At 43.8% G+C, this 15,510-nt stretch overlaps 1 protein-coding gene across 1 annotated transcript in view; it reads right to left on the reverse strand.

Moving 5' to 3' along the window:
- The window catches only part of syde2 (synapse defective 1, Rho GTPase, homolog 2 (C. elegans)), a 43,041-nt gene that overhangs the window by 15,887 nt on the left and 11,644 nt on the right, over positions 1–15,510 (reverse strand). Inside the window, exon 4 of the mRNA XM_034530380.1 lies at positions 6,263–7,404. Within this exon, the coding sequence (XP_034386271.1) occupies positions 6,263–7,404 (1,142 nt within the window). The remainder of the gene's footprint in view (positions 1–6,262; positions 7,405–15,510) is intronic.

Consider the following 15,510-nt stretch of genomic DNA (forward strand, 5'->3'; position numbering starts at 1 on the left):
CTCTTTGATCACCTTTCTGATCGAAGCTAGCAGGAAAACAATGATCTGGTATCAACTTCATGACAGATGGCCTTTCTGGCATGATTCCAGGACATAGTGTACGTGAGCAGGCGATAGGAGAGCAGACATACATACAAGCAATACCACAACTACACAAAACACACAATGAGATCATCACCGATTAATCTGCCAATTGTTTTCTTAATTGATCAATTCATTGTTTGGTCAATCAAATGCCATGTTTCAAATGTCTAGTTTTATCCGGCCATCAGTCTGAAACCCAAAGATATTTAGTTCACAATCCCACAACACAAAGAAAAACAACAAATCGAAACAAACGAGGAACTTGAATGTCTGAATTAGGCACGTAGGTCACATTTCCATACATGTCAAAACGGCAATCTTATCGAGATGGGCATTTCTACCCTAACCCATAACATTAGCAGAAACGCCACAAGGTAATAAGCAGAGATAGATTAGATTCTTAATAATAATAATAATAATAATAAATTCTATTTGTATTGCACTTTATATTAAGCAATCAAAGTTAAAACAAGAACATTTTAAGATAAATTTAAAATAAATTTAAAAGCAGAGCCTATAGAGGATATTTTAGCAGTAAGCTTTCTTAAAAAGGTGAGTTTTCAGGTCACGTTTAAAAGCCTCTACAGTCTGTGGGACCCTCAGATGGTCGGGGAGGGTGTTCCACAGCCTCGGAGCTGCAGAGGAAAAGGCCCGATCGCCCATAGTGCGGAGCTTGGTTCTGGGGACTTGGAGGGTGTTTTTGGTTGCAGAACGGAGGGTGAATGAGGAGGTCTGGAGGGTGAGTAGTTCTTTTAGGTATTGGGGGGCATGTCCGTGAATGCACTGATGAGTGAGGAGGGAGAGCTTATACTCAATTCTGAGTGGGATGGAGAGCCAGTGTAATGATTTCAGAACGGGGGTGATGTGGTCGTATTTGCGGACTCTTAACAGGATCCTGGCAGCGCTGTTCTGAATATGTTGCAGTCTCTGGATGTTCCTGTTAGAAATTTCGATGTGGAGAGCATTGCAGTAATCCAGTCTGGACGAGACAAAGGCGTGGACAAGCTTCTCTGTATCTGTCAGGGTCAGTGTTGGACGGAGTTTGGCGATGTTCCTGAGGTGATAGAAAGCTGTCTTGCAGAGGTGTTTGATGTTGGTGTCAAAAGTGAGTTTGGGGTCCATTTTAACACCTAGGTTGGTGACAGATGTGGAAAGAGGGACATTTTGACCGGAGAAGGTGATACAGGTGATGGTGGAAGAGCGGAGCTGATGTGGTGTGCCAACTAGGATGGCTTCTGTGTTTGAACTGTTTAGCTGAAGAAAATTGAGTTTCATCCACGCCTCTATGTCCTCCAGGCAGGTGGTGAGTGTGGCTATAGAGTGGAAAGCAGAAGAAGTGGGGGTTGTCCTCATATAGAGCTGTGTGTCATCAGCATAGCAGTGATAGGATACCCCATACCTGCTGATTATATTACCCAGGTAGTAAGCAGATAGAGGGTGAAAAGAGTGGGGCCCAGCACTGAGCCCTGAGGGACACCGCAGGTGACCTTGTGGGTGTATGATTTTGCTTTGCCCAGGGTAACGTATTCCGTTCTGTCGGACAGATATGAGGTGAACCAGTTATGTATTTTATCAGAAAGTCCAATGGTGTATTTCAGACGGTGAAGGAGGATGTTGTGGTCAACTGTATCAAAAGCAGCTGTTAGGTCCAGGAGGATGAGTAGAGATGGGGAACCGGTATCTGCTGCAATCATGAGGTCATTGGTGACCCTGACCAAGGCTGTTTCAGTGCTATGGCCAGGGCGGAAACCAGACTGAAACTTCTCAAAAAGGTTATTGTCTTTGAGGTAATCGTGAAGTTGTGCTGCAACTGTTTTTTCCAGAACTTTGGACAGAAATGGAAGATTTGAAATGGGCCTATAGTTGGAGAAAACTTCTGGATCCAGGGTGTTTTTTTTTAGTAGTGGTCTGATGACAGCAGTTTTTAACGCAGATGGGATATGGCCGGCCAGGAGGGAGTGGTTTATGATCTTGGTGATTGATGGAGAGATGGCAGAGGTGTTTGTCTTTAGCAGAACTGATGGGAAAGGGTCCAGAGCACAGGTGGTTGGCTTTGTGTTTTTGATCATATTCTCCACTTCCTCCTGTGTGACAATGGAGAAGGAGCAAAGAGGCTGGACAAACTCAGATGGTGGGTCGGTGGTTGTGAGAGGCAGGACAGCAGTGGCGGAGAGGTGTGAGCGGATGTTTTCAACTTTTTGTCGGAAAAAAGTGATGTGCATATTGCACCTATCCTCAGTGGCCTCAGGATGGACAAGTGAAGGCGGTTTGAGAAGATGATTTACAGTAGAGAAAAGTTGTTTAGAGTTACCGGGGCTGTTGTTGATAATGGTGGAATAAAACTTGGACTGTGCATCTCTCAGAGCTTATGCATAGGCCTTCCTGTGCTCTCTATATGCCTGTTTGTGAACAGTCAGTCCAGAAGCCTTGAGCCGCCGCTCGATGACACGCCCAGCAGCCTTCATCTTGTGCAGCTCGCAGGGTGTTTATTGCTGATGGATTGAGCATTGAATAGTTCGATTTTGACCAACGAATGTGGGATGAATCTCTGTATAGGTCGCAGAACACTGAAATCTGCTCCATGCAGACTGGAATCCCCTCCATGAATCCCCTCCATCCAACCCAGTGCGCCGGGATCTCGACCATAGAGACGGGATGTTTGTAGCAGAGCAGCTCGGCTGGTTTTGGAAAATTAATTTTCGACCGGAGCCTCTGTGAATGTAACGAGGGCGGCGTAGAAGACCAAGCTCGTTGACGATGGGGATGTTGAGTCCAGGAGTAGTTGCAGGTTTTAGTCGGCGGAGTTGTGAGGTAGAATAGCAGAAAGCCATGCTGATCAATGAAGGGTGTTGCCTAGCCACGCTAGCTGCTAGCCCGAATGCCTCTCGGTGGAAACCAAAGTTAAAAGTTAAAAGTTAAAAGTCTCAGATGGAGAAGCGGTGAACGAGAAGCGGCGAACAAACAACGCCAGCGTCCTCTCCGATCCGGAATCTTAATCACACATTGATACATTTCTCCTCATCTTATGCACAAAGAAAGAAAAATCAGTTCATCAAACCACAAAATACTTTGAATTATCCATTTGGATGTTGTCCAAGAGATTTCAGAAGTCAGATATGAATATATATATAAAAAGTACTTCTCATTGTTTGTTTGTTTTTCCCTCATGCTGAACATAGAGAAAAAAAACACTCCTCTTGTAAGAATATCCAGCCAACCGTTAGGAATTATGTGAGCCACAACATCTTTGTGTTTAGCACTATTGAGCTGTACTATAAGAATGGCATCAGATTGTTATCATTGAAATAGTTTTAATTTACATGATAGAGTATGGAATTACAACCCTGTTAGAGAAAAGTTAATAGGGGACAGAATATTGAGAGCCCAATCAAGCATCCCTCATGCTTATGGTCATTCTCTCGTCTGCGTCAGATGCCACATAGAGCCCAGATATGGCTGCAGTCCTTCCACCTTTGAAAAGAGCCATTACAGAATATATACGTAATGGCTCGTGTTTGTAAGCCCAAGCACAGATGAAGCTATTAACGTAATTGATTCAATGTCTGAAAAGGGTTTTAGTCAGCAGGTCATGTACGGAAGGCAGTATGTTGGTTTCTGGGGTAGATCCTTTTAAAACGTACCTCTTTTTAATGGGTCCTGAGTGCTCACATACATAACCCCAGCCTCTCACACAGGCATTATGTGCAGCCTTTTCAAAACACTCACAATCATGCAGTGTCTTAAAAGCTTGGAGAAGCCCTGAGGACATTCATTTCTAAGAGACTCTGAAAAAGAGTCCCCATTAAACATGCACATAATCATTTGTAAAGGCACACCGCTACACGTCTGGCCGCACGGCCTCCAGTGACACAACCTGCAAATTCCTCGGGGATCTGGTGTCAACCCGGTCCTGACCTCTGTCCGCCTGCAACCTGGGGGAGCCCTTACACTCCATGTCAGACTGACACTCTGTACAAAGTCTTCTCTGCAGAGAGTGGTTAGAAGAAACACCGTGAGGGACGGGTGTCAGATGCGGAGTAAAAAAATGAGCCAGAGGGAGAAACTGAGGCAAACCAGGAGAGACCGAAACAGATGGGAATCGCTATATGGCAACACAAAGCAGAGTGAATTACATAAACAGAAGAAATCTGAGCTCACAGGTTGAAAACTATTGGTTAAGGAGAGCTAGAGCTGGCCGTGTAGAGAGCATACTTCCATAACAGGAATCTTTCCTTCTTTCCAATTGGAATTTAAAAAGGTCTTCATGACATTCATGCAATGATTGAATAAAACTTCTCAAGGGAAATGTGGCTCAACCGAAACTATTCCACCGACAAGTAATGGCACTCGTGCTATTTCTTGCCAGCGGCCTGAAAGCCCCCTTAACTAATTGTAAAGACAAGGCACCACTGGACTTATGTCTCGTACGGTGTTGAAATGATAAGTTGATGAAACATGTTTTAAAAATCAACTACAATTTTCACATTGAAGTGATCATTTATCAACCACAAATGCCAAACAGTCTCTGGTTCCAGCTTCTCATATGTGAGACTTTGTTTCTATTCTCCAGCTGGAAAGGTAATAGATTTGGGTTTGAACTGTTCATCGGACAGAATAGTTCAAAATGGGCTCTGGGGATTTCTTTTGCTGTGGAGATTCATTTACTATTTGAGAAAATAATATACATATCAATTAAAAAATGTTAAATATGTGTGAACTCTTGGATGGACACAACAAGAAGTCTGAAGATGACACCTTTTGGCTCTGGAAAACGTAAATGTTCAAAATGATTTAATGGTTTAGTCTATAAAAACTATATCAACTACATAACTAATCAACAGAGGAACGGATGATGAAAACAATCACTAGTTGGTACTCTAGTCTCATGCTGTACCAACTATATACAAGTTAATTATCTACTAGAGACCAGCATTTTTAACTTGGTATCAGTGAATATATGAATTGTCTCAGGTCTTCTGTTTCTACTGCTGCTAGACGCCCGGCATGCTGCACTAGCGGGCAAGGGCGGGGTCTGATTTGACGGACAGGGTCTTTGTCGAGGCCTAATGTTTGTCTGTTGGCCCCAGGCACCCGCTTCCCCTTGGCATGCCCCCCTAGAGTGATCAGTCAGGAGCGGTGGCCAGACACTTTTACTGCCGCTGTCTCAGCTCTAATTAAGAGAAACGCCTCTGCCTTGGCTTCAAAGGCCACATGAAATGTGGAGGTGGAGGGGACAAAACAAGAGGCGATCACATGATCCAGGGCAACACTCCACCATCACCACTACCAGGGCAGTCTCTTAACTCTGAGTCTTTCTCTTCGTTGAATAAAAGAGGCAGCCCCCCCAGGAAGGGCAATACATCTCTTCTGTCCATTTTGCTCAGGCCGGTCATCCAGCAGTGGAACCGGCTGCAGGCCGACCGCCCGTCTTACGGCATGCTGAGCTGGAAGGATGCTAATTGCTCATTTTCTCCTGTAGTGTTTCATTGTAAGTTTGATATCTTTGGGTTTTTTGACATAAAAAAAATAAGACATTTGATCACCTTGAGCTCTGGGAAAGGATTTTCAACTATGAATTACTATTCTTTGTGACAGTTACCAAGAAACAAAAGAATATGATGTGATAATGAAAATAATATATTTTGCTGAAACTAAATAATGATAATGAAATGAAAATAATCAGCACATTTGACAACTAAACAATCATTTATAGAGCATCCATCCATCCATCCATTTTCAATACCGCTTATCCTCATTAGGGTCGCGGGGGCGCTGGAGCCTATCCCAGCTGACATAGGGCGAAGGCAGGGGACACCCTGGACAGGCTGCCAGTCCATCGAGGATATATAGAGCAAAGATTCTAAATATTCCTTGTATGTACCTTTAAAATATATATAATTTAAAACTGAATATGGTTGGGTTTTTAGACAAAAACAATCCATTTGAAGAAAAGTCCTTGGGCATTTGTCTCTATTGTCTGGCATTTCGTAGTCGAAACAATCAATCGATTCATCAGAAACAGAACAGACAGATTAATAAATAAGGTAAACAAAAGCTGGTGCATATAATGACCGGCAGAAACAAAGCTTGTCACAGTGTCACCTGATTGACTCGTTAATCTTTATTTTACTATTGTTACTTCTAAAAGCCAAACTCTTTGAACCACACACAGACTCACCTGGCAGCCTCTCTTCTCGATCTCATTGATGCACTTGCTTATAAGCAGCGGCACCATCAGTCCCGTGTTCTCCCTCTCCACCACCCGCCACGCCTCCACACCAAACACCTGTGGCTCCCTGTCTCCGTCTGGCCCACCATCCAGCGAGTTCTGCCACTGGTCCATCAGACTCAGCTTGACATAGATCAGGCCCCGCGGCTCCAGCTTCACCGCCAGCTGGTGGCTACGCGTCACCCGGAAGAGCGCGGGCAGAACCACCGTGCCGTGGCAGCAGACGCGGTTGCGTCTCGGCATGGGCTCCCAGCTGAACACCACCAGCTTCAAGTGCTGGGCGTTCTCCAGCTCGATGTTGAAGGTGTGGTCCATGTCTAGGAAGGTAGTTCGGCATGTGAGGAGGGCAGTTCGTGCTTTATTAACGGAGTCCACTTGGATGGCGCAATAGACATCTCTGGAGTCAACTCGTGGAGGTTTGAGGTCCTCAGCGCCATAAAAGTGCAGGCTCATCAGTCCAGAGATGTACTGGCTACACTTGGGCTGCTCTGTGAAGCTGTAATGGCGGAAAGCATCAATGTCCAGCTCTGTGCCGTTGAGTTTAGAGCTTCCACCTCCTCCCTCCATCTCCTTGCCTTTCCCTCCCTTCACCTCTGAGGAGCAGTGCTTCCCAGATTTGGCCACAAGCTCCGGGGAGTCCCCATCACTGAGGTAGCCACCTTTACTGGCAGACTTTGAGCTGCCGTTGCTTTTCTTCTTGCTGAAGCTGTGCTGTGTGGACACACTGCTGTCCAGGTGGTAGCGTGAGATCACATTACGGCTGGCCTGCCCACCCCCAGATGCAGATAACCTAGGAGGGCCTGAGGAATGGGGGACAGCCTCCAACCCCCGCGAGTTGTTTCGGGGAGAATGGGCTCTGGGCTCTAAATGACTGCTGCCGTTGCCGTTGTTGCTGTTACTGCTACTCGGGGTCCCCTTGATGCTGAGTTTACGACTAAGCTCCGGAAGTTTCTTCATCTTCATGGAGATCTTCCTTACGGTGCGCGGGGACTTGATCTTGTCTGGGAAGGACCAGTTGATGGAGCTGCTTTTCTTGGCTGGATTTGGGCTGGAGGGTGGGGAGCTGACAGCATTGGGCAGGTCAGGACCATCTAGAGAGGAAAAAACAAGGCAAGAGAAATTAGAAAAAGGGAGACTGGTGCATTTTGATATCAGATTATTTTTTTTAATTTTTTTTGGTTGACACTTTCTGGAAAAGTTTTAACATTTTCACAGGCAAATTCTGTTGCAGGAAAAATATATAGAGAGACACTTTTGGATCACTCGCAGGAACAAATGGGTAGGACCAGTCACAAGTCCTTAAGTCTCTGTAATCACTGGTTGCACTAGACGAGCCACCTCACTTCCATGATTACAAGCAACTGTTCAAATGTCCAGTGAAGGCAGACAGGAAGGAAAAGACAAAAAGCAAAAGCAAAGTGTGCGCGAGCCACGATTTACAGTCTACACCTTCATGGCACATCATCAAGTGATAATAGGTTTAAGTTAAGGTTAGGTTAAGTAATCCACCGACAGACACACACAAACAGGCAATGCTTCATAAACACTTGGGCACTATATCATACGCTTACATTCTATATATGTAAACCTAGACAGTGATTTAGATAGTTCAAAAGATTCAAAATGAAATTGTCCACAAAGAGTTTCCATGAGGCTCCTTTGCTATAAGTGGGCTTCATTCAATCAAACACCAGGGAAATTGAAGTGGAATGTCATTAGCTGCAGCCCCAAGAATAACAGTGGTCTACAAGAAGGGAAATGTCTGTCTAAAGACACCAACTGCTTCAGGGTTGAGCTAGAGTTACTCAGTCATTATTCAAGTTGAAACAAAATCATTTGGATTGGACCTTGTAGGCAGTTCTCGCCTAACTAGATGTCTACAACATGAAATTTCAGGGTCTCGAGTTCCACGCAGGAGTGACAGCCATTGTTTAGTCTACAGGACTAAGCTGTGACTTTAGGAAACTTAAGAGAATCGACGTGGATTTTCAAACAGATTGCTTACCTAACAGGATCCTTTCTGTGGCTGGACTATTCATCCGATAATGATGGAAGGTGCTATACTCAATAGTTTTATCTTAACAATTAATCAAATCACTATGTATAATGTGAATGAATGACCATTGTCTACAGTTCCCCTCAGCCCCAAAGAGTTTGTGAGTGTCTTTCAGCTGATTGTTTTGGTTTTAAGGCCTTCTCTAACATTGCTACCCTTTCGGCCAATTTCCACATTCAAATAATCTATCTGGTGAGAAAGAGAGGAAGAGTTGGCATGGAGCCGATTGAGTGATTAAAGTGACATTTGTCAAAATATGATCATCCTGCTATTTGACCAACGGGAAGCTTGAGCTGGCAGCTCAGCACCATTGATAAGATTTCATCCATGGCTAACCTGCCTTGTTTTACCCAGGATAGGATGTGCCTCACTGCATGAGTCCATTGGAGATTAAGGCTGCACTCCATGTTTCTGCAGGAAGCATTTACCTTCTGTACACGTTGTGGGGGGTGCTGGCACAGATAGTAAACAAAACGAAAGTCCAGGACCTGATGAGACATTGAGACATTCAATTTGCTTATCATTTAATCCATGATTTTCGATTGCTCAATTCAATTATAAATGATTTTGTTTTTTTAATCAGCTAATTACTTTCTCTGCATAAGCCTGAGAAACAATAGAGTGATTCTGTAAGAGAGAAACAAAGAGATACAACGTTGAAAGAGGGAGAGCGAGAGCTTGACCCTGCCAACATCACCAGCTCTATTTTCAGAGGGGACCTGCTGTGCTATTCTGGGGCGAGGGCCCACAAGTGAAAAGAGGGAGGCAGAGGAGGTCCAACAGGATGGAGAGAAGGGTAAGATGGGGGGCAGGAGCAGGGCAGGGTGTAGCCGGCAGATGGGGGACAAAGGCGCCCCTTGTCCAGGGGCTCGGAGGTCTGGATGGACGACTGGAAGGTTGGCAAGCTGGCTGGTGAATGTACAAACGAACACGGCTGTTCTCTCACATTCCTCCCCAAACCATGTTTAGCCTCCTTTCCCCCCTGGCTGAGCCAATAATAGACACAGAGGCGCTCTGAGAAGGGAGAACATGGGTGGAGGTGCAAACTCCCAAAACAACATCTGGGGTGGGGTCGGGTACACAGAGAGCCCTGGTCAGGTCTGAAACAAGGTTTTCAGGAGGGAAATTCCAAGTTCATGATGAAACCTGTGAGTTATTCTACCATCTTAACTTCTCACATGATATTACCAGTACAATAAGATGGACACGTATAATATAAGTAGAATGTATTTAGCTACAAAACTGTAATGTATCAAAACTGCTGTTCAAAATGTGGTTATATAGTAGTATAATGAGTTTATAGTAATGGCACTCCTGTCTCTAGTTTAAACTTGTCAGAATTTAAATATAAAAACACTAAAGGTCACGGGCAGAGACATTTTCTTATTTACCAACTTTCAATAGAATTGTATCATGTAGATATGATCATATAGCCATCGATTTACAACCGTTATGTGATATGAATTAATATCAAATCGTGATGAAAAAGTGACTAAATGAGTTTGGGAAGTACTATTGCAACAGAGGAGTAGAGTGCATTGCATGAATTGTATTGTACTACCTGATTTTGCACATATTTGCCATGTTGTGTGGTACAATATTGTGTGAAATTGATGCAAATACAATACTTTCACTTCCAATACTGAACCAAATAGAGCTTAGGTTTGTTAAATAAAAACGTATTTGTGTCTTTAGTATCAAAGGTTCCTTGATGTAAATATCTGAGTGAAGTATAAATAAACAATTAGTGGAATGACCAACCATTATGGACCAACAATTAGTCAATCACAGTCAATACCTGCTATATCAATATTAGAATAATACTATCATCTTATTTAACTGATTTCAATCAAACAGTATTTTTTTGCAGTGTCATACCTATAATAATGCCAATGCAGGACACAGAGAGACACCATCAATGTGCAATTACTTGACTATATAATACTCTCAAATACTCTCATCTCACATTAACTGACAGCCTTCAAAAGTGAGAATCCAAACAACTACCATCGGTGTCCTGCAATGGTGCAATTTAATTGATAATCAACATGAACTGGCGCAACATCCACTAGCCCTGTAAACTGTTGCCTGGTTAATGACCGTGGCTCTACACACACACGCGCACACACGCACACAGACACACACACACACACACACACACACACACACACGCACACACACAACCATGCAGCTGTGTCCTCTGTAGCCTTTGGCCTTGTGGCAGCAGCCAGTAGAGTAACGTGACACCTCACTAGCTGAGGTTCAGGGGCGATGGTTTGACACCCAATCCTCCAGGGCCATGTTCCAGGGTCAAAGGGCAAAAGGTCTGCATTTCTCTGGGTGAGTTAGGTAACTGTGTGCTCCCCCATCACTTTAACACACACATGCACTTACCATATTACTGTAACACAAAGTGAGAGTGCATGTAAAAATGCATGCATTGAGACAAACACACACATGCCCTCGATGACCCCGCAGCCCCCCTCAGGCACCCGGCCACTGACACCTCTTAACAAAGCCCAGGAATTTATGACGGGGGCTTTACACAACGCTGGCACCAGACAGGTGCAGGAGAAGGGTGTGTGTGTGTGCGTGTGCATGTGAGGGACAACCCGATGATTATCAGATCGGGCTGGTATTTGTATCGTCCATCTTGAGCCTAATTGTCCATCGAGGCAACAGCAAGATGTAAATAATCGGAAAATGTAAAATTTCCTCCTGTGATACAATATTAGGGAACTTGCCTACAACAACGTGTGTTTGTGTGTGAGAGAAAGAGACACACACAGCATACTCTGATAAGCCTTAGAGGGAGACAATAATCTGCTCGCCCTGATTACCCCTGTAAAACAACTTGTATTCACTTGAGTGTGTGTACGTGCGTGTGTGTGTGTGTGTGTGTGTGTGTGTGTGTGTACAAGCTCGCGCGCCAAAAATGTGTGTGCTAAATGTAAAATCTTTAAAAAAAACAGGGTGTGCTGACAAACAAGAGGAGTGTAAATGAACCGGTGAATGGAATACTTGTCCTGTAGTTTCTTCACTCTGGCTCTGTGCTGCTTCCTCTCCTTTTGGCTCTAAATCATTCAGTGCTGCAAGGCCTTTCAGGGGCCGCGGGAGCCCGGCCGTTTCATTACAATGGTTACAAAACCCCTGCTAATATATCCAAGCATGCAGGTCCTCTCACAAGCACAACATGGCCCCCTGCCAAAGTAGCCCTCATGTAGCCTAGCTCGCCTGTCACTGCAGGCATTCCTGCTCTGCTGCGGCTCAACCGACAGAGTGGCTGCTCATTCTGGACAACCTGCAGCGACACGACCCAAACAACAAGGCTACGCGATGAGTGTTGACGATGGACTTATTTTTTTTTAACAGCTCGAAGCATACAATACAATCTGAATTGAATGATTTTCCGAGGGAACACCTTCGTTGCAATAAACATCAATTACAATGTAATGCTTTTAATCACACAGAGTGGAATTTATTGTGGATGGCACAAAGAGGCAGAGAGACACTATACTTTATAAGATAAAATAAAAGTGCTAAAACAACAATTCATTCAAAATAGTTTGACAAATGACAAACATGAAAGGGTTTCTGTAGTATAAGAGTGGAGGCACCCCACCGCATCTGCATTAACAGTTATGATCATTTACTTTGACTATACTGTTGTTGGTTCCAGACCTTCAAATGTGAGGTTTTCTACTTTTTGTCAAAGTAAAATGAACATCTTTTGGTTTTTGACTGTTAGTGCAGAAACAGGCAACATCAAAATATCCTCTTGGATGGGAAATTGTCACTGTTGTCTACTAAAACTGAGGATCCAGACGATAAGACTTGAGGTGTCAGTAGGAAGAATGGGGGAAACTGTGGGATCCTGACACGCAGTATGCATAAAATGACGAGCAAGCACTTTGTCCCAAATGCTAGTTTTAGGCGAACTATATTTCTGTAAATTATGCTCAAGCATTTTGACAGTATGCACATACATGTGGAATAGGGATACATCTAAAACTTGTGCAGTATTATGTTTGAAAGTGCCTTCGCTAACGACATTAGCTAACACATAGCCACCTTTAGCTTGCTAATAGCCAACTTCATAATCTTCATCATCCTTTTAGGTATCAACCGCACCCGTTAGACATAGGGTGCTAAAATAATCTTTTAACATGCTTAAATGTTTTGAGCTAGCTCAAGGCTTTTTGTTAGTGCTTCAGCCCTTGGTCGAATATTCTGGAGCCAATTATTTTTCCCCTCTGGTGGGCGTGTTTTTTCAGAATATGACCTCTTGTGTGCGTTCTCTATTGTGATCTCCAATGCATATATGACCAAATACGGAAGGATGTACAAAGATATAATCCTTTACTCATCAAAACAGAGACCGGAACAGTTTTCTCCAGCTGCTCTGGTAAAGAAATGAAGAGCAGACCAGAAAGAAACATCCATGAGAAAACCACGTGACCCAAACTCCACATCTAGCGCCAAACTTAGGAATCCGCTCTGGTTTTGAAGTGCTGCTCTCACAATGTTGCCCCTCCGAGTTGTTGACTTTCTCCAGACCCAACCGTGCCATCGTCAGCCAAGATTAGATTCCGGGTTTGAGCTCAGAGGCTTGAACTCTCATGTAACTTTAGCAGCCGGGGCCAACTCTCAAACGCAGCAGGGAGCGTGACCAAAACAACCCCCAGAAATAGCTCTGATCCCATTCTGAGCGCTGGCCAAGTCAGATTCCCCAAACAGGCGCTCCAGAACAAGAGATTGGGAACACACCATGCTCACCACCCCCAAAGTCCATCAATCATTATTCTCCATACAAATAGAGCATTCAGATGGACAAAAAGTCAGTCAATAGGCAGCACACGAGGAGTCTGGAGTGTATCCGGTGAGGGAAAAAGAACCAGCCAGCCGGACAGAGGGAAGCTATAGTGGCAGAGAGTCATCTACATCTGCACTGCTTCATTAATTCAGCAGGCGCTCTTATTCGTGCTCAATCAACGAAAGGCCTGTCAAATCTTTAGCCCTGCACATAGAGTGGAGTCTGTAAGGACTCGTATTTGATGCGACCAAAATAGTGGAGTTCAACACTGTGGCTGCACTCCTTGTGTTCTGTACTCAAAGACTTTGTCAAAGCTTACATCAAAGGTCGTTACTGCCTACGAGGCGTGGGTACATCTACCAAAATGTGGCAACTCAACACATGATGTGGTATCCTAAACACACATACAGTCGATGCGGTAAAGATATGGCTCGCTGTGGCGGTACCGATGATGCTTCTACCAACAAACCCATGTGTTGAGAAAGGTTTACACGCATATATAACACCTTGAAAGACTATAGTTGAGTTGTTTTAAACAAGCAAAACAACTGGAATGGCCCTCTAGGTGTATCAATGGTGATGCAACATTTTTTTTTAATACCGTTGCATCGTGATTTTCTTTGGCCTAAAGAAATAATATTGTCATTAACCACAAGCCAGAACTTGGCAAAGTATCTTTCTGAACAATAATCTTCCAACCAATACAGACATTTTTATTTTTATTACCTTTATTATGGTGTGGTAAAATGCACGTATTTCCTTTTCTTTTAAGGCGTACAACAAGCTTTCCTGTCAGTGGACAACTCATATTATGTAATTTAGTGAGCTGAAACCGTAAATGTCCAGTTTATCAGTGAAAAATATATAAAAGCTTTTATTCAATGTTGTTTAGGTAATTATCCATGTCCCCTAAAAAACAGGCCCGGCTTGACCCTGTAAGTGATGGGACAATGAATGCAGGGTGGAGTGAGCTCCTTTTCACTCTCAACCATCCTCCAAACCTCTGGACAAATGTGAGTGGAGGAGGCGCGCAGTGTCCTTCTGCAGCCAAGTTAAGGAGTTAACAGCAACCACAATACACACACACACACACACACACACACACACACACACACATCAATGTCTGTAGGCACAGGAGGCTTCTAACTAAAGCAATATTTTACCTTCCCACCTTTTCTTTTTATTTGGCGCATTGCACCCACAACACACACAAACAAACAACAACCAGTAATGAGAGTTTCCTCTTTGATGACACGTCGCCGGGCTTGTTGCTCTTTTTAGTTGCAGTAAAGTGTGGGATGGCGTCGCCAAACCCACAGGAATCAATTGTAAAGTCAACCGGTAACAGAGAGGGAGGCAGTTCCGGAGCGGGAGGGAGAAGAAAACACAACAACACTTCTGCTCCAGCATTTGCACAGCAACCATTCAGAGCACCAATAAACCCATCACAGACCTGCTACTCCCATAAACGTTATTACAGAATGTAAACACGGTGTAGGTATATGAATGCTAGCAGGTAGTTAAAATGAATCACTTTTTTAAAAAGGTAGACACCTCAGTGAACATTAAAAGAGCCTTTCTGTTCACAGAAGCTCAGAACAAGATTTCTTCTCCGTTAAAACTGCTGAGCTATCAACTCAAGCCTTCAATTATCTCCACTCATCTGCTTCCCCAACATAATAAAGGCCCTTATGACACCAGCTAATTTCCCCTGTACTGCCTATTAGGACTGAAACCTATCAAAAGGAACAGGCCCGAAATAGCCAAAATATAATTAGCTCCATGCGCTATGATTAGTGCCTTTCCGGTCCCGGAACACTAAGACTAATTCAGGACTGCTTTAATCCTAATCCTACAAGGAGAAACTCTGAAGAGTTTCACTGAGCCACACGTGATGTCAGAGAGAGCCAGGAGTTTGATGCCAGTCAATGAGCATCAAGGAATTGATCAGGAGCCAATCAAACCTGCGTCCTTGTATGGAGATTTATTCTGGGAGATAATGCAACACCTCAAGAGGTTAAGAACTTTACACTCTGTCAGAAAAAACGTTTCTTTACATGTATATGTATATATGTACGGAAAACTGAAGCCTCCATTATATTCTTTTATTTATGGGAACAGGTCTCAATAACTTTTAAATGGCTGTATTTCACAGGGAAAAAACATGTCTGAGCTCATTTCATGCTCAATTCCTGCAGTAAACTGTGGCTGTGAAGACTAAAAGCTTAAGTATTAGACTTCGCTCAGCATATTCGAAAGGATTCAGCCTCGCTTTATGCTCCTACAACTAGAAATGGCTGTTGCGTGCCACAGAAAAGTGTTGTCAAA

This window comes from Cyclopterus lumpus, chromosome 4 (assembly GCF_009769545.1).
Source record: "Cyclopterus lumpus isolate fCycLum1 chromosome 4, fCycLum1.pri, whole genome shotgun sequence".
In the NCBI taxonomy this organism is placed as follows: domain Eukaryota; kingdom Metazoa; phylum Chordata; class Actinopteri; order Perciformes; family Cyclopteridae; genus Cyclopterus; species Cyclopterus lumpus.